The following is a 26,502-nucleotide window of genomic DNA, read 5'->3' as shown; positions in this document are numbered from 1 at the left end:
ATCATCAATGAGTGATATAACATTTAGTAAATATTACACCAATAACAGCAGTTTTTAATTGAATGTTACATTATCAATAATTTTATACAAAAAATAAAATTATAGATTCAAATGTTAAATTATAATTTCATATCAAACAGATTACTTACGCTAAATTTAAAAAAAAAAAAGTAAACAGCAAAAATAAGATAAAGCAATTTTTATTGTAATATAAATAAATATATATATATATATATATATATATATATGTGTGTGTGTGTGTGTATTATTTCTTTTCAAATCCTACCTACGTGAACAAAAATTTCTCTAATAAATACATAATTTCAATTGAAAGGTATGAAACAATGTATTATTTGATCAAAATTATCTATACATAGTGTCTAAATCAAACTAAGTTCAAATTAACGATCACAAAAAGTTCAATTAGGGAGAAAAACTTTAACCAAAAACACATTTCATAGCATTTTCAGAAGATATAAAGACTCAAATTTCTCACCTTATTAGCGTAAGCCGAGACTTGTCGATACCCTTTTCACAGATGCAACTGAGCTTGGCAATGGTACGTGAAACTATTTAGCATATATAATGCTTGACCTATTTTCTAAATCAAGCTGTTACATAATTGGAACACGAAAGGAGAGAAGGTATAACCCACAGGGCACCTCATCCAATATGATCCTCATAGTTAGTGCCATGAAAACGTAATAAATCCATAGCTTTTACTATCAGTGGTCCTGTACTCTAAACGATGACAAACTTGCACATGTTTGCCACTACGTGCATTTTAGAAAATAATGCAATCTCTTCATAAAAGGATTGCAAGTAATCTTCGTGGTTTTTTGTTTTTTAATCAAATGTGGTAGGAAAAACAATATTTGTCTCTAACCTGCACTTCTCCAATATATAGAGCAAAAACTTATTAATATATCATGAGTCAGACATGAAACGAGGATTCACGTCCTCGCAAAACACAGGACCACTGATCACCGGTAACCAATCATTTATCCAAAAATCAAAGATAAACCAACAAATGATTCCATGTACCAAATGCAAGACATAATTAAAATCAGTGTTGAAGTATCCTTCAACCAAAAGAAGGTGGTGCACCACAAACCAAAAGTGTCTAATCTAAAGAAACAAACTCAACCTGAAAACTGTATGAAAGCCAGTGCCGAAAATAACAATCCATCATTGCTAAGTAAACTCCAAAATAACCTTAAGAAACAAGGTTGTCATTAAGTGATAAAGAAGCCAGCTGATCAGCAGCACCGCCAGCCTGCTGCTGCTGGGCAACATTCCTTAGGACATCCATCGCCTCAGCCACCTTTGCTTTCAGCGCTTCTGGTGACTCCAGCAAATGCAGAACTTCAGTCTGGTCCATCTCAAGAAGCATGCCTGTGACTTTTGCAGCATTATCAGGCTCTAACTGCTCCACAAGGGGGTAAAGATTCTCACCCAGCATCTACAAATATATAATCAACAATATAGTTAGTTACAAGGCAATAGATGATGTTTGGGCACATTAAAATTATTACACTGATTCAAGTTTTAACTACATAAACATTAGAGGGAGTGAAAAGCTTACCGTCCTCTGCTGCTCTGGAGAAGCATTAGCCAGAGCCGATGCCAAAGCCCCAATAGGAATTTGCTGTGAGAGTGATGCATCACGAATTGGCATCCCACCCACATCATATGGAACAGAAAACATACCCCCAGCAACCCCAGGCATAGGAACATCAGGAATGCCCCTGCCAGGAGGATATCGATAGACACGTCCCCTAGGAAGCATCTGCCAATCTCAAAATTATCAGGTAAATGCTCTAAACAAGATAGATGATCCACAAAATTATGAACAAAGAATTGCCCCAACCTGCTGTGGCATCATTGGAACTGGCTGCTGGGACTGTTGGACTGCACGCCTTCCACCAGGGCGCTGACCCTGTTGTCCCTGCTGAACCATTGGTACAAAGAAATTTGGCACAGGAGCTGCACCTGGCCTCATACCAGGCACAAGTTGTTGTTGATAACCAAATCCGGGCTGAGAAAAATTTTCTTGGTCAGATAGGAAAAAATGATCATGAAATTACTCCATGGAGTAAAACAAGTGTAAAATAACAAGCATCATTCAACATTGCACCAATTTATGTCTATGTAGATAGACAGATTAGAAGAGATTACCTGAGAAGGAATGATAGCAGGAGGGCCTTGGCCGTAAAATATTTGTTGACCAATACCTGGAGCACCTGGAGGATACATTGGCACACGAGGACCAACAGATGGTGGCATTCCAACAGGTCGCATTTGAGCAAACTGAGCCTGCATAAAGAAATTATTCCAACATGGAAACATATTTACAGCCACATATTCAATAATTCAATAATGAAATACAGTGTAAAGCTAGTCATAATTGAATTTATAACCATTTGCAAAGCACAGCAACATAGTCTGTGTCATTGATCTCAGATAACCTGAATTCGGCATAGGAAATATAGTTGACACAAAAGAAAACAATTATTCAAACAACCCACAATAAGCTCCAAGAACAACTATCATTATTGTAAGATTAGTTGGAAGAAATGGCAAAAACATTGTGTGTTCGTGAATGAAATAGAGAAGACAGAGGACTGCAAAGATTTAATACAGCATCGTTAATACATAATTCCAGCAACAGAGACAAGTTGAGATAAGATCAGCAATTAAAAATAAGCCATACCTGCAGTCTAGCTCTTCTATCTTCTTTCCTTTGGGCTAGAGTCACATAGAGAGGTTTACTAACCACCATTTTGCCATTCATCTCAGCGAGCTACCAAAATATAAAGCAAACCAAAAATCATTTTCAAACTAATAAAACCAAGTATTGCTTTCACGATGAATATAACCTACGACTTACTGCTCTAGATGCCTCCTCAGGAGTTGAGAACGCAACAAATCCTGATCCACGACTAACGCCATTTGGGTCCCTCATAACCTTTCAAATGTAGAACACTTAATACACACTATATAATAAACAAAGATTTAGTGCCAAGCCAATTATACTATGTACCTTGCAAGAGGTGATGGTACCAAAAGGGGAGAACAGCTCCTTAAGTTTATCATCACTAATGCTATCATCCAAATTTTTGACATACAAGTTTGCCCCTTGATATTTATCAGCAGCTTCTTTCATGCTCTGCTCAAATCGTTGTTTCAACTCATTCTCCCTTTCAGATTTCTTCTGAGCTTTTCCAACGTACCATTCCTTATCCTCAAATTTTTTGCCATTGAGAGCCTCAACAGCCCTAGCAGCATCATCAGCATTCTCAAAATTCACAAACCCAAAGCACTTTGATTTCCCATCTCCATCCCTCATCACTACAGCACTAGTAATAGTTCCAAATTCACCAAAAATTGTCTTCAATTCATCATCACTAGTCGAATCTGCTAGATTCTTTACAAAAACATTATTGAATTTTGCCTTGTCAATAGCACTCTCTCTCTCTTGCTTGCGAAGGAAGGGTCCCACATACACTTGCTTATCATTCAACAGCATACCATTCAGCTTCTCTATGGCTTTTTGGGCAGATTCCTCATTATCAAACTGAACAAAGCCATATCCTTTTGATTGCCCAGATGAATCCGTTGCTACCTTGCATGAAAGGATATTCCCAAATGTAGAGAAGGTATCATGTAATGCCTTGTGGTCAATTGCCCTATCCAAATTCTGTAACAATCCACACATTGAAAAAAAAGAAGTGAAAAAGACAGTACCAACTAGGGCATGCAATATAGAAGCTTCGCAGAAATCCCTCCGTTACCAAACAATAAGGAAGAACCAAGACAGTTATACCTTGATAAAAATATTTCCTGCCCCACTTTTCCGGATACTGGGATCACGATGCGAATACATAATACGGATGGGCTTGTTGTTGAGAGGAGTGAAATTCAGAACATCTAATGCTCTGGCAGCTGACAGGCAGGAAAAATGTCAGAAATATCAGATCATATATATAACAAACATGGGGGGTGAACTTATGGTTATCACAACATGAATAGAACAAGAGAAAGTATAATTCAAGCATAGGAAATTACGGGAGCAGTTCAACAACACAAAGTTTATGGGACTAGAGAGCCAAAAAGACAACTGAAGAATCAAATCACGATTATTTATGATAATGATAAATCAAGAAAACAAATCTCCTGATGTAGAATGGTCCTGGCCATTCAGCCAATAACACAAGGGAGTATAGTAAGAACAGAACTACCCCAGAATATTTAAATCATGCATCCGGCGATTAAAATAATGATAAATATATCTTATTTTGAACGAGCAGTTATCAAAAGACCAACTTCTAAGAAATGTATGATATGGTGTGACTATATAACCCAATCAAGATGACCATGAATCCAAGATATGAATCAAAAGACAGAGATTAACTACGAATACGATAGAAAATAAAAATATAAATATCAGATGACGAACAGAAGAGAAATTCAAATCCATCTTTTCAAGTGTTAGGGTATTAAGGGTCTACACCTACCTTTTGGAGATCCATCAATTTACAACTATATTCAAGTTCTCTGCAATATCCTACCAAGGTGAGATACACAAATATTCCATCTCTCAAATTTCAAAACTTATCAGAAAGTATTTAGGAAACTGGCTTTGGATACTTTAAATTAGCAAAACAGTAGCTAACACAAGGACTTGGAGAGATTCCAAAAACATTAAGACAATTCATAGAGTTTTAGCAACCGCAGGATTCATACTGTAATTATTATATTAGCTCATGTTTTCCGAAAAGTATCCATTTATGAAAAGAAAATATGTCGGGGTATATTAAATTCATCCAAGCAGGGCAAATGCGTTTTGACTGATATTTTCATTTATATATAAAAGAATGCACCCTTTCCCCCAAACAATTTGATACACAAAGATTTGCTTGTGATATAGCATGCAAAGTTCCTTTTCCCCACGGAAGTTTGTCTTAATTTATAAAACAAGATTCCATAAGCAGAGGAACTATCGGCGTGCATACCATACCTGTTTGCAACATACATGATCAACTTTAATAGAGTGATAAATCTCACCACCAAAGTTACAAACATCAAAACAACAGACCTACTTCACAAGAAGCTCTTGCAAAAAAAGAAATTAAAGGCATGCCACGTTAATTAATTAAACAATAACAATTCTTCATAAAGTAAATAGGGTAATAAATTCTCCAGCTGCTTTCACGGTATTCAGTGTCGTCCCCACTTAATAAGTTACACCATAACAAAGCAGTATACATAACTATTAGCAGGGATCGACTTCCCCCAGATAACTAACACTAACACAGTTACAAGTCAAACCAAAATTCAAAAGAAATTATTAGGGTCTAAAACAAGGATAAAGAGCAGTTTACAAAAAAAATCTAATAGCTTTAATGAATCCTCCACGAGAGAACTAACACTGACACAATGACGAGTCAAGCCACAATTTAAATCCAAAATTAGGATCCAAAACAAGGTTTTCAATGCTCCTGTGATAGTGCCGGAAATTGTGAACGTATCCTGCTAATGTAACCACAATTGCGGCACTTTGAATTTGAAATCAGGCATAGGACTTCTATTTAAAACCAATCCATTCATTCAGAAATAAGATTAAGCAATCAAATTTCATCATCAAATCAATAGGAAATGATAAAAATAAAATAGGAAAGAAAAAACCACAATCCAATGCACACAGACCAGTAACAGGAACTATACACCCAAAAAAAAAAAAACTAACCATCTTGAGGGTTGCTATAGTTGACATAGCCGTAACCGAGCGATCTTCGGCTGGTCAAGTCCCTGCAAACCCTAACAGACACGACTTGGCCCAATTGATTGAACAGGTCATACAGCTGTGAGTCCGTGACGTTGGGGTCGAGATCTCCGACGTAAAGCGACGTCGTCACGAACTGGTTTCCTCCAGCAGCAGCAGCAGCAGCACCGTTGGGACCGGGCATCGCATTCTGAGGCTGAACCTGAACCTGAGCCATCCCAAGCAAAAACAACAACTACACAAACAAACAAAAACTGAATTTTTCTCTTCCCGAAAAGAAATCCCTAATTTCCTTTTTTTTCCTTTTTTCTTTTTTTTTCTCTTCCCCCTCCTCTTGTTATTGGGAACAATAAAACCCTAGGAAGAACAGAAAAGCTAGCTAGACTCGGGTAGATGCACGAACAATAACACAGACTTGAGAGAAACTCTTAATTTTTTTTGTTTTGGGTGCGAGAAAGGCGAGGAGAGGGAAGGGAAAAGAGAAACGGGGGTGGATGCGCGGCGGATAAGGAGTTGCCGCCGGCGGAAATCACGGCGGCGCGTGAGGGTAAGGGGAGAATTGAAATAGTGAGGTAAAGAGAGAGAAAGCGAGAGAGCAGCAGATACTGCGCTGGAAAAAGGAGTGAGAAAGGAAGAGCGAGAGAGAGGTTATAGGTAAAAGCGATGTGGGTAAACCCTAGCACAATCCAGCAGAGAGATCTGAACCGTTGGATGAGTGAGGATGTGGGCCCGAGGCAGGGATGCGAAGGTAGATAAGGATTGCGAGAGCAGAAAGGAGAGACGAAAGATGAAGAATCTTAGGTAACCGGTAGAAAGAGAGAGAGTGTGAAGAGTGATGATTTACCGCACAACTCAAAACAGTTACACAACAGTGACGGGCCAGCTCAAGCTGTTTAGTTCACACTACCTCTATTTAATTCCATTTTTCTCTTCAAATAAAATGCATCCTAATATTTTTTTAATTAATTAAATATTTTATTTACTTACACACTAAGAATGAATACTCAATTAATTCATACGCGGTTACTTTTAGCTTGTTAGGGGTCCTAAATTTATGTTACTTCCTTGACCGGAAAATTCTTTCATCCAAATTTAAAATAAGTTTGTTAAAAAAAATAGCCGATTTTAACTCTACTCAACTAAGCTTTCAAAAGAAGAAAAAATACTTTGTATTAAATAATTTTCGTTTAAAAAATATTTACTGAGAATTTTATTTTTGGGTAATGTTGGCTAGTTTATTTAAAATATAATTAATATGTTTTGATAATTTTTTTTCTTTGAATAAGTAATAACACTTTCAAAATACTCGTTGAAGGATATTTAATGTGTTTTATTGGCTTTAATTCTAAAAACATATTTAATATCTTTTATGTTATTAATGTAATAAATGTTTTAAAACATTTTTTTTTCATCTCTGGTTGTTTTACGAGAAGGCTCTTTAACAATACCAAAAAAACCAACATCCTTCGCCTGAAATTTTTTAATTATTTAAAAACTACATTAATTATTTTTTATTTTAATATAGCAATTAATATTTTTATTAAACTTGTTCTATGTGTTTAATAAATTTCCGTTTAATATGTGAATAATAGATGTCATTAGAGAGAACGTAATGTAATTAATGAGATGTTTTAGTAATATGAGAACAAAGAGTATTAAATAATTTTGGGTTTTTAATATAATAAATACTTCTTATTATAATTATTCCATTATTTTTTTATTTAAAACAAGAGGATAAAAAACCTAATACAAGTGGAATCTGCTACCAAACATTCACAATAAATGTTGGAAACAACATCACATATCAGTCACGTCAAATATATATGAACCCATGAAATGACTCCTTCATGGTTATAAATCTACTGAATATTTTACCACCAAATGGTTACACTGTCAAAACCTATTTTTAGTAATTGAATAGTATTCTTAGAATCAGAATAGTTCTAATTAATTATCTACAATCATCTCTCCCAAGCAATTTTAAGGTCATAATAGATTCTACATAACTCAGCAGCAAGGACAAAGCAAGTACTAATCCTTTTTGAGAATTCCCATAAAAATTTCGTTTGACCACTCCTCACACTTGTATTTGCTGCAAGATATAAGGTGCAACTTCCTAGCATCTTCCTTTTCACCCCAACACTTTTTATCAAAGTGGTTGTAAAATGGATTTTGCTCTAAGTTTAACTCTTCCCACAAAGAAACCTACTTTCCATGATCTTTTTGATTAACCTTATCCAAAATTAATTGATCGGTATATGTGGATGGCCATTTATCTTGAATCACAATAACAAGGTCATTTGTAGACGCAATGGCTATCTCCTCAACCATATTATTAAGAACTAGTTTTAAACTTAATTTAATTTTATAAAATCAATAAGTAAGATGAGGTTTTGATGAAAAACAAAACAACACAACCAAAATAGCAAAGAATGCAACGAATATAATTTTTCATAACTTGCAAGAATATATGAAAAACAACTACCAATAATAACAATAAATCACCAAAATCATAAATAGAGACACCAACATTTTTAATGTTCAAAACCTCTTAAGGTAAAGGTAAAATCCAGAGTCATCCACACTAAAGAAATAGTTCTGCTATGATCAACAAAAAATACAAAAGAGTTTTAATCAACTGCACAAAATAGTGCTAACATCCTGTCAAACAACAAAGCAACAAAGCTTGCAAATAGAGAACAAGGAAGATAAAGAAAACATAAATATACAACTACAGTGCAAATTTAATATCTCCCAATTCATACCTCGTATCAATGATCCAAATGGTTAGAATGAAGAATAGGATGTCTCAAATTTGCTATCAAATTTCCAACACGATCCAACAGTGGACAAGTCTATAGTATCAATTTTATAGTTGCAGCTCTTTGAAAAATGTGAATAGTTTTCCCTCTTCCTCTCCCTCAATGTGTTGGTGTTCTAAGTGAATTATGACTCTTCTGTTCTTCTTTTTTGTTTGTCTCTTTTACTTTTCAGCCCCTCTCCATTAGGTTAAATGAGACATCAAGTGACATTCTCAACTTTTGGGCATTTTCTCCATATACGAAAAAAGCCTAATACCCAACAAATCTTTCCCTCATAACTATGTGGAGAAAACTGTCAAACAGGCGATCTCACAACAAACTCCAAACTTCTTTCTTGGCAATGCTTTAGTCATCATATAAGCACTATTATCATCAATATGAATTTTAGTCAACTCCAACAGCTTTGCATCCAAACTATCATGTATACAGTATACCTTACATCAATAAATTTGGACCTAGAATGAAAAGTTGGATTCTTACCAAGATGGATAATACTCTGGCTATCAACAAACAATGGATAGTTATCCTGCACAAAGCCAACCTCCTACAAGAATTTCTTTAGCCATATCATCTTTTTGCATGCTTCAATAACGGTAATGAACTTCGCCTTTGTAGTAGACAATGCTACACACCTATGCAGTATTGATTGTTAAGTCATAACTCCCCCTACAAACTTAATCAAATAACCTGAGGTGGAATTCTTGGAATCAATGTCTTCAGCCATATCTAAATCTGAGTCAAATTAGGCTTATCACCTCCAAAATAAAGCTTTATATCAACAATACCATGAAGATGTGTCAAAATCCATTTCATAGCATTTTGATGCTTTTTACCGAGGTCTAACAAAAACTGACTGATAATACCAATAACATATGCAATATTTGGTCTAATGCACATCATTGCTTACATCAAACTGCTCATCACAAATGCATAAGGAATTATACTCATATATGTCTTTTGAATTTCATTTGAAGGACTCTGTTTAATTGAGTATTTAAAATGAGTAGCAAGAAGAGTGCTCATGACCTTAGTATTTTCTATATGGAATCTTTGTAGCACCCTTTTAATATAGTGTTCTTATGATAGCCAAAGCTTCTTTTCTTTTCTATCTCGAATGATTCTTATACCAAGAATTTGTTTAGCAACTCCCATGTCTTTCATGGCAAATGACTCATCCAATTACTTATTCAACCTATTAATTCTAGAAACTTCTTTCCCAATAATAGGAGAATAATAAAGTTAGTATCAAAAATTTCTTTAACAAAGATACAATAATCAGAAGTAGTCTTCTTGTAGCCTTACTCACATATAAAAGACTCAAAGTTCTTATACCGCTACCTCGGAGCCTACTTTAAAATGTATAAACTTTTTCTCAACCTACACACATAGTCTTCCTTTCCTTTAATTTGAAAGCCTCAAGGTGTTTCATATAAATCTCTTCCTCCAAATCACCATGAAGGAAAATTATCTTCATATCCACCTGCTCAACCTCCAAATCAAAAGTAGAAGCTAAATTTAGCACAATTATGATGAATGACAATTTCACCACAAGTGATAAATCTCATTAAAATCAACACTTACTTTTTCTGTTTGAAACCTTTTACCACTAATCTAGCCTTGTACTGTGTAAATGTAGAGCTAGCATCTTATCTCACCTTGAAAATTCACCTAATTTCCAAAACCTTTTTACCTAAGGTTGTTAAACTCGACAGTTTCCATAAACTTGGGTGAGTCTGGTAACTCGGATAGTAAACTTGTTAGAGTTTACTTTAGATATAAAAAGTATTAAAATATTTATAAATAATATAAAATAATCTTGTTATATGATATTATAAAAAAAATATTTTTTATCGTAATATTATTATTAGTTGATCATATTATATTATTAAATATTTTTTATATTTTGTTAACTAGTTTTTATAATAAATTTAATTAATTATACATATCGTATTTAATATTTAATATTTAATATAATACAAAAAATGCCTGAACTTTGATATGTGAAGACTTTAAGCCTAAAAGCCAATAGAAACCCCACCATACAAATTTAATCTTCCATGATTCCCTAAGTTACTTGCGTAACAATCTTATGAGCACGATAACCTTATGAGCAACAACCTTGCGAATGTAGCAAGAAGACAGCATAGGAAGGTCGCAGATCACGAGCACCATCGCAAATGTGAGCACCCATGAACGCAAGCACCCACAATGAAGAGTGCTTCAGAAGAAAGAATGAATAAGGGGGTGAATTAGAAAACACTCAAACCCTAATCCCAAATAGTTTTCTCCACAAATGCGCTCCAATTGACCGTTTTCGTTTAAAAGTGTTTTTCTCATTGAACTCGCTAAATCATTCCAAACTCGCGAGTTTGGCCGAATGAACCAAGTTTACATCTGATTCTACTTAGTTCATTTGAAAAATGAGTTTACTTTCAAGTTGACTCAGAAACCATGAGTAGAAACGTAAACTCATCCTAGTTAATGAGTTAACTCTCAAGTTTGATAATCATGTTTTTACCCTTAGGCAAATTCACAATGTCATAAGTGTGATTATCATGTAGAAATTTCATCTCATTTATTGTTGTTTTTCTTCACTCTTTAAAGCCTCTTTAAAACATCTAGGTTCTCCATCATCATTCAAGGTTATATACTCATCAGAAGAATACCTTATAGAAGGTTATCTCTGTTAGACCTCCTAAGTTGGACTTGAGGTAGTTTAGGTACATCATCAATATTTTCATCATGTGACATAGAATGCTCCTACTGGTCATCATCAATAGGAACATATAATCCACCTCCAAGTTGTTGATCATCAACATCATCATGTTGTTCACCAGGTTGAACATTACTTTCATAATTATCCAAATTGTGAATAAGCAACAACATAGGATCAACATCAATCAGATTTCAATGTTTTTTTAGTGTGACCTTCTCCACCTTATCAATGTTCTCAATGGTTTGTTCTTCCATGAATTGTACATCAAGGCTTCTGACAAGCTTATTCTCAATAAGATCATAAAATTGTAGCAAAATTCATCCTCACTGATAAGGATGCACTACTACCTTGTCTTCACATCCAACTTGGATCTTTCATCCTTTGTAATATGAACAAATGCATTGCAATTGAAGACATGTAAATGATCATAGCTTACATTCTTACCAAGCCAAATTTTATCTAACACTTCATTGTCCAAAATAGTAGTAGGAGTGATATTGATAACGTGCACCGTCGTGTATAGTGTCTCACCCTAAAATTGCTTGGGTAATGTAACATTTGATAGCATACATCTCACCTTCTCAAGTAATGTCTTGTTCATCCTTTCAAATAAACCATTCAACTTAGGAGTTTTAGGAGAAGTCTTCTAACGTGCAATATCATGTTGTTTGCAATAAGCATCGAAAGGTCTACAATATTGACCACCAATGTCAGTACGGATACATTTCAGCTTCTTGCCTGATTGCCTCTCAACCAAGGCATGAAATTGCTTGAACTTTTCAAGTACTTCATCCTTTCGTTGAAGTGCATATACCCATAGCTTCTTGGAATAGTCATCAACAAAAGTAACAAAGTAAAGTGCACCATTGAATGACTTTACCTTCAACGGGCCACAACTATCAAAATGCACAAATTGTAACAACTCTGACTTCCTTAAGGTTAGATGCTTCTTGAAAGATACTATAGTTTGCTTGCCAACCATGCAATGAGAATATCTCTCAAATTCTGCACTTTTTAACACTTAAGAACATAGTTTTTAACTAAAAATTTCAACCTTTTTTCACTAATATGTATGAGCCTTCGGTGCCACAAATATGCTTCCATATTCATGGCATTCATAGTGTCTTTTTCAACCAAAGCTTTTGTCTAATACAATTTGTAAGACCTGGGAAAGTATTAGAATAAAGAGAAACCCACGAGGAAAAGTGATGGCTTGGTAAAGATTATTGATTTATTTAAATTAATTATTTTAGTGAATTATAGAATGTGGAATAATTATTAGAGTGATTTAATAGAGTTTTTTATTTATTTAGATTACTTATTTAAATTATTGAATGGGAAATACATATGTTTATATATTTGTGGTGCGCTTTTCATTCTCAAAATGCATTTGGTGTAGTGGTGGATTTTTGCTTGGCATTAAAAGGGTGTAGGTTTTGATTCCTCTTGACTTAGGAATGGGATTTTTTTAAATATCTTTGCTATATTTATCTATCTCCTCCTTTTGTTAGATTCTTCCTTTATTTTTCAATTTCTTTTTCGTGGTTGCAATATGCAATATACATATATTGTTTTAACACAACATTTAGTTTTAGCTTTTGTTCAGAAACACTTGGTACCACCCACACACAAAACAAGAGCCATTTTTATCTTGTTTATTTTGAAATCGTTGTTGCCACTTTTTCCTTTAAAGAATGGAAACGTCTTTTGCTATCATATATTATTTTCCTTTTTGAATAATAAAAGCGGCCAATATCTTAGATTTAATTTTAGAATATTAACAGAAAAAGATTAGGAATGAAAGGATTATAGGTCAAAAGTTAGGGTTTTAGGAGAGGAGAGAAAATACTCTAGTGTTCTAAGTGTGAGAAAGGAGAGAAAATGACGAGGCAACAAGGAACCGAGAGAAAATGCAGAGAATGGAGGTATAGGTTGGGAGACGCTTTAGAGAACTTGCGAAATCAGGTAGGGGAAGTTGAACTTTGATCTCTCTTTGCTTGTGATGGTTGTTTTACGTATGTGCTTGAAGGTGGGCATGAGCTTATGGAGTGGTAATGAGTGTGATTCATGTTGTGTTTTATTTCTGAATAAGTGTAGAATATCCTGGGGGACGTTAAACCTTATTTTTCTTATTGCTTTTGATTTTTGTTGGTTTGGAGATATGTGTATGTTTATACTAGCATGCTACACGTGGGGTTATGTCGTTTTTGTTTCTGATTCACATTCTCACCTTTAAGCTTGCCTACTATGTGGTTCATTTTGTGTGTACATGCATGGTTCTCGTTAGTTGTTGCCAAAGCATTTAGGTTAATGTTGGGTTCCATTGTTTTGTGTGTCGTCATGTGTTTCTCTTGTAGTCATACTTTATTGGGTTTCTTTGGGTTCACGTTCGACCTCACTTTAATTGGTGCTTTTGCTATTATTATCAACGTGTGATAGTGGTATGTGGAGGGTGCTACCAAGGGGTATCTATTGGAACCGTGAGTAAGGGGTAGATGTGGTGCGGTTTTGGTTCTTTGGTGTGGTGCATTTCCGCAGATGTTGGTTGGTCTCTTTAGAGACCCTAGCATGCATAAAGAAAGATGTCACGTTTAGGGTAAGTTGCATATGGGGTCGTGGTTGGGTGTCATTTAAGTGACTTGCAATGTTGAGTGGTGCAAGCGTTGGTTTTGTTTTAAGCAAAACTGAATCACTCTCAGTTAGTGGGGTTGTTACAAGTAGTAGGGTCTTGGGTTGGGTTTCACCTTAAAGGAGTTGTTGGAAGAGTGGATGCTTTAAACTTCACTATAATCACTAGTATAGTCACATACATGGGTTTTTCTATAGCTATATTTCTTAACTTGCGTGAATTGTAGGTGCAATACCTTTCTTTTCTTAGTATATTATTTTTAATCCAATGTTGGGAAGCATTTATGTTCTAGATTGACTTTTCTTTTAGAGTGAGGGCCACTTATAACATTAATTTTCTTCTTTATGATTTGGGTGTTATGCTTTCTTCCATTGGTTCGCAAGTGGTGAAGAAATATTAGCATTGTTGACATGATTGGTTATAATAATGTTTATAGTTATGAAATTATATATATATATATATACACGTTAATTGGGTGGTAGGGATAACTTGGTTTTATTATATATATATATTGGTTTTGGTATTATAAATCATTAAAGTATATTTATTTTATATATATAAATTATAAAAGGTCATGAAATCCAATCCATCTTGTAGGGACTGTAGTGGGGTATTCACAATTTTGAATGTTGTTGTCACTTTTGAGTGTAACATAAAACTTGTTCTTGTGATGAGTGATTTTGTATAGTGCATACTTACCATTTTATTTGGTTTTTTTGTCTTTGACGAGCAGGTTGGCTCGAAGGGTGTTTAGATGTGGCAGTAGTTTTGTCAACAATCTTTAGCTCACATGTGTTGCATGTTGGAAGTGTTTTCCTTATTTGAAGACTCTTTGTGGAGTTAAGTTTTAGTAAGGTTTCCATCATACCTAAAGACCCAATGTTTAAGCATGTTTACTATGTTTAAGTATTTTAGTGGATGTGATGTTGAGTATTATGTGAAATGTCTTATTTCGCTAAATATCGGTTATATATCAATGTTTATGATTAGCTTACCCCTATTTGTTTGTGTTGTGTGTTTGTTGTGTGTGGGATAATCATATGACGCGTGTGTTATATGGGAGCAGATAAAATTGCAGATGATTCTGACATGGAGTAGATTGACGAGAGAAAGGGATGGACTCGGGATTTATGTTCATTTTTTTTATTAAGTTGTTAAATTACGTATTAAAGACGATATAATTTATTTTCAAGGTCGTTGTTATTTAAAAATTTTAGACAATGGATATTTGAACTACATTTTTTTTAATAGATTCAATTATGAATTTTTACTTAAGTTCATTTTATCGATAATCATTTCTGCTAAAAGTGTTCCTTTTATAACTTTCCATGACATCCAAAAATTGGGGTGTTACACAATTTATCTTATTTTTCTCCTCTAGCCACAACCAAGTTACCTGTGGTGAATTTTCACTTTCCAGAACCAAAGTTATTATCATACCACCACCATTAAGCATATGCACAAAGATTAAGTTAAAACGGGCATTAAGAGCATGTTTGACTCCTCTAATCAATAACTGCATTCTCATGTTGGTTTGCAGGAAAACATCACCAACACCAATCACCTTAGACAACACCAATCACCAGAAGTGTAAGAAGTGAAGAACTCTCTCCTCGGTGTAGCATGCAGTGTAGCACAACTATCAATACTCCACATGCTTTCATAACATACAAGATTAATTACCTCATAGTCACGAAGAAGAGCAAGATCACCACTTGTAGTTGTAGTAGTGACATGATCATTATCATGACCATTCTATTTCTTCTTGTCCTTCTTGCCTTTGTTGTCTGTTTTCCACTTAAAATAATATTTTTGAATATGTCTAGTGTAAGACCCGAGAAATTTAAGTGATTAAGTAAATAATTATTTAATAAATACGGATAGTGGGAACCTTTATGTCATTTAATGTTGGGGTTTATGACGTGGAAAAGTACTAGCTCAAATGGTTAAAAGTACTTAGTTATTATGAATGAACGAACTTGGGTTTGAGTCTAGTATATGCCTTTGTATGTTATTTTAATAGTTTATTAATTTTAATGATATACTTAATCATGATGAGTGATTATAAATTCTTAGATGTATAGGAATTATCATGAATTGGTTGAATGGTTATGCATTGACTTGATAATGGTGTGGTTATGTGTTTAAAGCTTGGCTTATGTGAAATAAGGTTCCTTTTTGCTAAAAATTAGAGTGGGAGGTGAGAATAATAGGAAGTTAAGAGTGAGGTAGAGTCCTTTTGATACTTCTAATCAATCTACACTAAAAAGAGAGAGCTAAGAGGGTATTTGGAAGCCACTGAATGTGGAAAAATTAGAAGGTGTCAAGGAGTGAGATTTTGCTATCATCAAGGATCATAAGTTTTGCAAATTGGAAGCGAGGAAACCAGGTTAGGGGAGCTGAACCAATACTTGATTGTATTTATCGTAATTTCATGAATAGTATGATGTATGATTGCTCTTCTATTCATTCATTCTGGATTTCTTCACGTTTCTAAATTTTTTCAGAAACCACCTAACGGCATTGAAGACTTGTCAAGCAACGCATGAAATGTGAACCCAATTTTTGGGTTAGGGGTATGAACCACCTGGCGGAACTATTGTTGCCCTTTTTGAGTCCTGTGATGTGTGGGATACTTTGGGTGCTTGATAATCTCTTGATTTGGTATGCGGGTTAATAGAAATTGAATTATCATGCTCTTACTTTGAAGATATATTAATTTAGTGATGTTTTTCATTGTATAATGCGTGAACATAATGCCTTTATGATCAAATTCTCCTTGTGTTCGCATTTCTGGAAAATTTCCAGAAATCGTCTAGCGGGCCTCCAAAGTCGCCAAGCGACTCATATTAAAACATTCCAACTTCTGGGTTTCTGGTAAGAATCGCCTGGCGGTGAAGAGTTGCTGCCAGGCAATGCGTGTTGGTGTTCTTTTGATGAAAAAGTGTTGTTTTTCGTACTTTTTGCGCAACAAGAACTGTCGGACGCTGGTTTTATACTGCTAGGCGTCAGGTTCCTGACTTTTAGGCGCTAGGCGCCATCGTTTTTCTGGTCTGCACAGTTTTTGTAAAATTGCATTTCTCGATTCGTTAACTGTCGATTTAAGTAAAATTTTGACAGGTGGTCCATAACATGTAGTTCTTCACTTTGAACGGTGGAGATTTTATTTGAAGATTAATAGCTAGAGATATATGTTACTCATGATTGCTGGTTTGAAAGTCTTTAAAATGCATGAATAAATTCTTGATAATTTCAAGTAACTACTAATGTGGCATGAGTTGGAAGCATGATTGGGTTATGTTGTAAATCTATATGAATTTGAATGTTCCTTTGGGTTAATCATATGTTGAGAATTGGTTTATTGGTGAATGCATGTGTATCAATATAAATTAAATTATTGCATAAAAGGTGTGAAGTGCTATATTAATTTACATTTTCTTCTTCTTCAATTGAAAAAGTTTTGAAACTTTTCCCAACTGGTTGAGCTCCAAATACCCTATTTCGAAGCTAAAGTGGTTGGAGTGTTCAGCCTTGAAGATGTAGTGGGTTCGTGGCTTCAATGTTAGAGTTGATGGTTCTAGCGGACACTACAAGGGCGAAAGAGTTGGTCCTTGTATTCTGGTGTTCATATGTGAAATAAACTAGTAAGTTTACGAAATCCTCGTATTTGCCTGTTTATTTTGTTATGGTCTTCACATATGCTAAATGTGGAAAGATTTGGCGATACACTCTTGTATTCCAATTAGTGGTAATATGAAATACTTGTATGTAAGTTATTCATAATTACTATGAAATGAACCATTTTGTTACTTGTTATATCGTAACTCCAAGGCTACTTTATTATATTTTGTGTGATATCAATTTTGTTTAAGTAAAGGATTTTGCTAAGGATCAAACTAGGTTCTTTAGGTTTTTCGCCTAGACAACATAAAAGTTGAGTCAACTAAATGTGCAAATGGGGAGAAAGGAAGAGATTCAACATAAGTATGATTAGATTAATTGATTCTTTATTGTGTTTGGAATCAGTTTATGATTTAATAAAATCTTATGATTCACAATAATGAGAATGAAATTGAAACCTCTATTGTGCATGAATTCAATGTTTTCCGAATTGATTATACATACATAGATTTGGGTTGTGTGAGGTGGAGAAATGGGGAATGGATTAATTGTTATTGATCTTGCGTAGATGAATTTGAATTATGATTTTTAAATGTAATATTATAACATTTAATTAATAAAGTTTCTCATTTTAATCTATTTTCTTAGAGTTCATATTGTTTTGAGATTGAATACAATTTGGTGTGGAATGATTGAATATGAATTCTAGGTTAAGTAATCATCATCTCAAGGGTTAATTTTTCTTTGATTTAGATAAACATGAAATAGGATATGACAATGATTATTAGAATTTCTATTTCTGATCTCAAGGGAAAAGCGATTTCCTGTCGACAAACGAGAGAGAGTGAAAGTGAAACTTAGTTTTCTCTTTCAAATGCTCATCACCCCGCGTCCTTTCATTTCCCTCGTCCGGTGTGCATTCTACTTTCCACCATAAGCCATTCCAAATAATTGCAAATGAAAAAAAAAAAGTACACCTCAACTACCACATAAGGTGGGTCAAAAAACTTATTTCTTTTCTTTAACTATTACAATATAATTTAACAAGCCAAAGCCAAAGCCTCTGTATTGAATCTTGGAACATCACCTATATTTCAAGAAATTACTTCTAACGTTGTTACCATCTGGCGTCACCAGCTTAAGTAAATAATACGGTTTTGGATAGTGCTGTACTGATATAATTGATACTCAGTCACCCGATAAGCACCCCTACATCAAATAGAATTCAACATGGGTAGACTCCACAATTTGAAATATCATCTATATATTTAATATGTCTAGAATTCAGAGTAGGATTTAAATTTTGAAGTGGTTATTACATTTTAATTTCGACTGAGCTTTCGCCTTTCTGCTGAAAGGATGTATCAATTTGCGTTGCGATATACAGGGAAATCTTTCATGCAAGGGTACATAGATTTCAGCAACGTTTAACCAGTTAGAAGTATCAATCAAACTACCATAACATTTAACTACAATAACTATGTTATTAAGTATATATCTCATAGCATGCCTTCAGCTTCCCTATTTCACAAAGAATTATTTAGAAAAAAAAAATGCGCTATCAACAATTTTATTTTCCCCCTTTTAGCTAAATTTAAACAAGAAAGCACGCACAGAAATTAAGTGTTAACTACAGCACAGGTGTGTCATGACGAGGTGTTATAAGTACCCAAAACAGGTGGAGTATACATGAGATTCACGAACCTCGTCTGCCCGAGAGGCTTCACCAACCTACAGTGGCCTTCCTACCTGAAAATACATTTCAGCCTACCTGTTGATGATTTACACGCCTCAACCGTAGTCCAACATCTGCATCATGATCTTGTTGATTTAAGCCCGTACCAAGTAAAATAGTGTCCTGCAATTCTGTAGAAGTTCCTGCTTCATTTGCTTTCTCAACATGTTCTCCGTAGTTATGCAACCTTCGGCCAATGAGATACCGGTCATCACGTATTGAGTTATGGAGATTTGTGAACCAGACATGGAATCTCTTAGCACAGAAGCACAAGAAACTGAAACAGAGGCATCCCAACCATGCAAACCGATACACAGCAGAATTGATAACCAACGGATACCCAAGCACTGGAAATACACCTTTGGCCAAAACATAAGGTACACATAATGCCGTCAGCAACTTCATTATGATCGGAAGTACAATCTCCCGAAGAACCCAAAGACCTTGCAACCTGGAGAACCCATCCTCTCTCACCCTCTCAAATTTGACTCGCCAACTTTCATCCACCAAAGGCATCATGTGGTCCAACATAACCTAATGAAAGAACCAAGTCAACAACGTAAAAATAGCAAATAGACACATTCAACTCAATCATGTCACAAACGTTTGGGAGATACACAATCATTTACAAACGGGACGTCACAAATAAATTTAACACATAAGGGAACAGCAAAAGGTGACAACTCAAATTGTTAGTTTGTTAAGAAAAGATTTCCCATATTCGTCAGCTGAATGGAAATTGATCATCTGAAATTCGCTCATGGTAAACAAACTAAGTTGTAGTTCATCAACTAAATATCCAAGTAAAACGCTTTCCTCTGATTACAATTCCAAGAAACCAAGAAAACTCACTCAGACTTTCCCTCTAAATTCATTCTTACCAACCTACTATAAATCATTCAAAATTCAGTATTTATCAACCCTTGCGAATTTGACCCCACCCCCTTAAGTTCACAATACCCTATTATGCTTTAATTTTTTTTTTGTCTACCAGAAAATGAAGAAACATACCATGCACCCAAAAAAAATTATACCAGAAATATGAAGAAATGACCAACCTTTACCCCCACAATGGTGTTAGCAACATCAATAAAACATGTCATTGGCATTATATACTACCTTCTTTGTGATTTGAAGCCAACACTTACAAACCAGTCCCAAATTCCCCAGCCCAGATTACAATGAGATTTAAGTTAGGTTGTCAGCAACTAGCATAAAACTTGGTTAGTCTTTCATGGCAATAATGGATGAGGAAACAAACAAGAAAAAACGTAACAAGAAGTCTTGCACTAAGAGTGGTTGGGGCTACATGAATCACATAATGCCATTGGGGTGAAAATAAACATATACGAGAAAAATATTCCAGAGAATTGATAGCATAAATACTGATGCAGCAGGATAAATTTACCCAAAATAGTGTACAGCAGCAGAAAGATTTTTCTCTTTTTTTATACGCAAAAAGGAGGTTATATAGATCATATCACTCAATATATTTTGTACATACCATTCAGTATTTAATAAACTTATAAAAGTTTTGTACCAGAAAAATTAAAGCCAGGAAAAAAGATGATAATAAAAGGAAACAAACTCACCAATCTAGTCCATATCTTCAGGAATATAAGGCCTAATGCCCAGTCTTGATAAAGGAGGAATACTGGACTTTCATCCACAGGAACTCTCATTGGCACAATCACCAAAAGCTCAAAGAGAAGACCAATTAGCACTGGGATAATGAATATCTGACAAAAAATAGGAATTAGTATACTTACAAGCAAATACAGATATATGCAAAATCAAATGACCAGCTTCAGTAACACAGTGATTAGCAACAGGATCATCCTTACCCATATAGACAGAAGTGCAGAACTCTTCACCAGAATACCACACCATTTCCATACTTGGCCAAACAAAACAGAAGCTCTCCTTTTTCTTATCTGTTCAATTGAGTATCTAACTCCAGCAACAGCAGTCCAGATTACATAGCTTCCAATGATAAATGCATACAGATCTGTGAAAACAAATAAGGTCATAAACACATGAAAAGTTATAAAGCCCAGTGACTGAAAAGCTAGTTCAATCATTTACATACCATTGCATTTAATCCCATGAGTTATGGGAAGGCGAGGAATAAAATTGAAAAGTGCCCGGCCAAGTGAAATTGGTACAACTATCAGAGCAGAGTTGAAGACCAGGAGTGTCATCCACGCAATCACCAGCAAAAGAACAATGCGAAGCACAAAGGCATAACTGCAATAGCAAAATATTTAATTAGATGGTGACAGGGTAACTAACAACAGCTAAAACAAGCATATGCAAAGAAACTGATGACTCTGCTAGATTTCAATTAGAAGGGAACTCACTCAGAGTCCGATTGCTCATCATTCTCATAGTCCTCTCCAGAATTCAGTTCTCCCACTGTACTAATGGCCCTGTTTTCGCCTGCAAATGGCATCAAGCCCATATCATGCACTCCAGCATGTACTACTTGTAGCCTTTCTTGCCTACCTGGCTCTCCATTTCCATTATCTTGATTTACACTGTCATCAGGCCTAGGCAGTAAGAAATCAGTCAAACCAAGAGCCCAACCAACAGCAGTAAACCAATAGCGCAGTAGGGATTTTATAGTTGTCCTCAACTTAAAATGCTCAATAGCAAATGGGATACAAATCTGAAAGAGAAGCATGTCAGCTGGAATTTCAGTGAATGGATCAGATACCCTGCAAAAACATTCATATTCACAATTTAAAAATGTGATACAAAATCCATGGAAACTACCAAAATTGATTAAGGGGCTAGCTTACGATATGTCAAGTGGGAAAATCGAAGGTGCCATCCGCATGGCAAGTTTGACAGGCAAGAATACCAGCATCACAATCAGACTCCCATAAACTGCAACAGATAATAGAACCCTGCGAGCATGTTTGTGCACAGGATCATCTATAAGATCACGAAATGGATTATAGTTTGGATCCGCAGGGTCCCGGAGGAAGTACAAAACTCCATTACGTAAAACCTGCCATTGTAAACAAACAAATCATGTGAAACGGTGAATAACAATATAAGCAGGGCTTTAAAAACCATATCATGTGACAAGAAGTTACCCCTCTAAGAAGACTGACAAATATGCTAATCTGTAGCATGTACACAATCCCAACAACCCAATGGACCAGTGAGCTTGCTAAAGGGGATGCAGAGAAGAACTGAACTCTGTGAACCATTGTCTTCCCAAACATCTGAATGGTACAAACATCAAGCCACCAACCACACATCAAGGGAAATACTCCGAGCTCAATGATTAAGAGGAAAGCAACCTTAACCATGGTCATCAAATGCTTCATTGCTGCCAAAAACTGCCTGAAGAGGGATGGTATGGTCTCTGCAATAGAAGCAATGCCATAAAACCTTCCCATGGTCAAAGGTTCACCCTTTGTGTAACGAATTAAAGCAACAATCCCAAAGTAGCAGAAAATTAGAGTAAGTATAAAAACATATCCAATAGCTAGAGTAGTAACATCAGAAAGCCTCGAAGCTCCAATCGACCCTCCTTTCAAGATAACAGCTGAGGCAGATGTTATGTTGTTTGACATTTCACTCAATTCACTAGCATTCGCTTTCACCATTTCTGCAACCTGACCAATTGGCCCACTTTCTTGAGTTTCAGATGACAAGTTCTTAACAGCTGTTAATGCATTCTTTAATGTAATATTTGCCAGAGAAAGAGACGTGTCTGCAAGTGGGGCCACAGCTGACAACACAGGACCACTAGCAGTTGAGAAGAACCAGGATAGGTAATGGAGTATGATACGACCCAAAGAGAATGGCACAAAGATTACAACACCAAGGAAAATCATATTGCTCGCCAGCACCTGCTTAGAGGAAATAAATTCAGTTTGAAGTAAGAAATGTGAGTTGCAAATTCATTTTTCCAGAGAACAAAACAAGACGATTTCATACAAAATTAATCAGAAAATGCAACAATTTAAAAAGCATAAGAATTTCTTTGGTCAGTAATAAACAATGAACCCTAAGCATAGGTAAATGATTAGAGAAATATTTATTTTCAGTTAAATATAGTACAATTTAGACTACACATAATAGCATCAACAGAATGATCAATCAACATAAGGAAAATAAAGTGAACTACAAATGCTTTCTTTAATGATAAAAACTTCATGCCACAATTGATTTTGAGTGAACAAACTTATCAAAAAGTAGAATTCAAATCCAACTCAATCTTATAAAGCCGAACCAACTTATAAGGTTAGATTTGACCCGTATATATGCTATAACTTGGTTATATTTCTAGTTAATGTAAGATTTCCAACACACCTCTCCAACATAAGATTTCCAACTTGTCATCTTAAGAATGTAAAATCTAAACCTAACTCCACCCCACAAAACTAGCTTATAAGATGAGGTTTGCACCCACTTATATATTGAGGTTTTGTCATATCTCGAGTTAATGTAAGATCTCCAACAAAACCATTGAAAATCATGCAATTACAAGTTCCAAAGTACTTAATACTTATAATTAATATTAAAGAGACAACAAATTTTAACGAGCTTATATCATATGAAATCCTTTCATCCACATGGAATTACAAAAGTTAATTATCAAGGGTGCATCTCATCCATTACCCCAGAGAAGCAGACCAAGAAGATCATGTCTGCATACATAATATAAATAATGGCTGGGTAGACAGTAGAGCTTGTCTACCTCAATAATCTTATACATTTTGATAAAGACTAAGTAATAGAATTTAGTAATTTATTAAAATTCATTAAATCAGAAGTTATTTAAAAATGAGTTGAACCTATGCAGTTTTATCTTTTCAAAAGGCTTCCCTCATCAAGGTCAGTTTCAATAAAATCATGTTGATAGACTTACAGTAAATGCATTTTCAACCAAATGAAAAACTGGACCCTGCATGCCAACAAGTTCATCAAAGGGAACATCTTCTGCTCCATCAGCATCATCCAGACCATCAAACATCTGTTCAACATGTGCCTCAAGTCGTGCAGCTTGCATCTCCCACCGTGCAGCAACATTTTCAGCATTTCTTCTAATGACTTGGCCTGCACCTGCAATTCCTTGCGCTCCACCAGCTTCTTCACCATTCCCGTCACCATTTGCATTTCGATTAGCTTGTACAGGAGGTCTTCTAGCCATTCGAGCACCATTTCTGTCCACTTCATCTTCTCTATCAGCATCCTGACCCCCAATTTCTCGCAAATGCCTAAAGTAATCTCTCAAAGAAGTGGCCCCAAGAAAAATGAAGACAATGCTTGCAGAAAGTAGAAAACCATGGAGGCAATCGGTCAAGATAACCGCTGTCGATAAATGGCTTAAGAATAACCTCTGGGCTTCACCTAAACTCCTCACAAAAGCTAACCGCCATATCCAGAATGTTATGAAAGGTATAATTAAGAGCCACACAGATAGCACAAAACTCAGGCGCAAAAAGAACTGAAGAACATGGCATGCTTTCATTGCCATTCCAACCACAAACTCTTGAAAAGGTAACCTAGCTGGGGCATTCTCAGCATAAACAGGAGAGAATGAAAATGCATGCTTGCAGACCTGCAGCACATATGAAGCACATTTAGAAGAAAAAAATTTCCAATAAGGAAGAAACAGGTACATAAAAATGGTGCAAGGAGGGATTAATTTACTTTTGACAGATTTTGGAATAGAAAACCTACCATTTAACATAGCATTTGCATAATTTACAAAAACAAATCTATAGCGTGCTTAATTAACTCCTGTAAGACCAAGAGTGATTTTTTTTTATTCTCTTTTTGTTTATGCTATTAAGTTCAAAATTGCAAACTGAGGTGCCTCAGAAACCGACTTTAGCTTTCAACTATAAACATTAGGCATAAACGGGTAGAAAACCTACTATTTAGCATAGCATTTGCATAATTTACAAAAACAAATCTATAGCATGCTTAATTAACTCTTATAAGAAGATGATTACTTTTTAATCGCTTTTTGTTTATGCTATCAAGTTCAAAATTTAAAATTGTTGTGCCTCAGAAACCGACTTTAGCTTTCAACTATAAACATTAGGCATAAACGGGTATAATACATTTCCAGCATTAGCCGTTCAATATTTTAACATGAAGAGTAATCTAACATATGACAGCCCTTTTGGTTTCCACTTTCAATCATCCTTAGCAACAAAATGACAAATTAAGAAATTTCTGAATCTTTAACTTCATTACTGGACAACTTATTCCAGCACAAGTTCCCATAAGACCTAGCTTCATTCATAAAACAGAAGCAGTACAAAATACACGCTACTCTACGATAAAAATAACTATTACCACGTCGTTTACACAAGAACAAGTCCCAAACACAAAAATATTCGGATCAGAAATCCAACAAAAACATGTTAATTCACGTTGAAGATCGGATAGGGTAAAACCTCGCATTGACGCGCGTTGCTGTGATTAAGCCACTGAAGGAGACAATCCTGATGCACAAATTTGATGCTCCCGCTGCAAGCGCACGGATACCGAAGTGGATTCTCGGCGTCGCCAGGGTTCCGGCAAATCCGGCACACGTCCTCTTCCTCCTCCTCCTCATCATCGTACTTGGCTGGCACAGCTGCCGTTCCCGTCACCGAAGAGGTAGACTCGATCTCCTTTCCCTTGGAACCGCGCGGCGACGAAGCGGAGGAGGAGGAAGAGGAGGATGAAGGGGAAGACGACGACGGGGAATTGGCGAGTGTCTCGACGGGGATGGGGCCTCCGTCGAGGGAAGGAGGTGGTTCGTGAGCGATCTCCATGACGGTTTGGACCGAAACGGCCGGGGACCGAGTCGGCGGTGAGTCAGGGCGGGTCAGGGAGAAAGTCGGTGAGGGCGAGAAAATGAAGGAGAGAAAAAAGGGGGAAAGAGATGAGAGAAAATGGAGAGTGATCGAAGATTTTGCCGTGGAGATTTAGGGTTTTCCCGAGATTGCCCTCGTTCGGTGGTTATAGTATATTACGCCAATGTGTAGGTGTTGGGTGACGTATATGGTCATGTGGGTTTTGGATCACGTGGCACCGTCTGATTTGTTCTACCTATTTTATGGTAATGCTCGACGCCAAAATCTATGTATCAAAATATTAATTACTAATTCTTCAATATCATTAAAATTATGTTTTGACTTTAGGTTGATTTTCTTCGGATAACGATTAATATTGAAT

The 26,502-nt window shown here is 35.5% G+C and overlaps 2 protein-coding genes and 1 long non-coding RNA gene across 3 annotated transcripts; all 3 read right to left on the bottom strand.

The window, feature by feature from the left end:
• Positions 1 to 980: 980 nt before the first annotated feature.
• LOC114178907 (polyadenylate-binding protein 2-like) lies at positions 981 to 6,394 on the bottom strand. Its single transcript, XM_028065053.2, has 9 exons — positions 5,750 to 6,394; positions 3,827 to 3,945; positions 3,044 to 3,700; positions 2,891 to 2,968; positions 2,714 to 2,803; positions 2,179 to 2,316; positions 1,871 to 2,038; positions 1,586 to 1,789; positions 981 to 1,462 (listed from the first exon to the last, which is right to left on the bottom strand). The coding sequence occupies exons 1-9, from the start codon at positions 6,000 to 6,002 to the stop codon at positions 1,217 to 1,219; spliced, it is 1,953 nt and encodes a 650-aa protein (XP_027920854.1). The 5' UTR covers positions 6,003 to 6,394; the 3' UTR covers positions 981 to 1,216.
• A 12,174-nt stretch (positions 6,395 to 18,568) lies between these two features.
• Positions 18,569 to 19,032, bottom strand: LOC146887643 (uncharacterized). The gene is made up of 2 exons (XR_014993702.1): positions 18,893 to 19,032; positions 18,569 to 18,782 (listed from the first exon to the last, which is right to left on the bottom strand). It is a non-coding gene; the product is annotated as an uncharacterized LOC146887643 (long non-coding RNA).
• Positions 19,033 to 19,037: 5 nt separating this feature from the next.
• Positions 19,038 to 26,250, bottom strand: CER9 (RING/U-box superfamily protein). The gene is made up of 9 exons (XM_028065190.2): positions 25,737 to 26,250; positions 24,197 to 24,889; positions 22,410 to 23,174; positions 22,110 to 22,321; positions 21,669 to 22,025; positions 21,398 to 21,555; positions 21,153 to 21,316; positions 20,901 to 21,047; positions 19,038 to 19,842 (listed from the first exon to the last, which is right to left on the bottom strand). The coding sequence occupies exons 1-9, from the start codon at positions 26,097 to 26,099 to the stop codon at positions 19,336 to 19,338; spliced, it is 3,366 nt and encodes a 1,121-aa protein (XP_027920991.1). The 5' UTR covers positions 26,100 to 26,250; the 3' UTR covers positions 19,038 to 19,335.
• Between the last annotated feature and the right edge of the window lie 252 nt (positions 26,251 to 26,502).

The sequence above is a fragment of the Vigna unguiculata genome, chromosome 3 (genome assembly GCF_037176805.1).
Source record: "Vigna unguiculata cultivar grain cowpea cultivar isolate G323 ecotype 2 chromosome 3, ASM3717680v1, whole genome shotgun sequence".
Taxonomy (NCBI): domain Eukaryota; kingdom Viridiplantae; phylum Streptophyta; class Magnoliopsida; order Fabales; family Fabaceae; genus Vigna; species Vigna unguiculata.
Note: the sequence above shows the minus strand (reverse complement) of the source record. Positions and strands in the feature narration are given on the sequence as shown.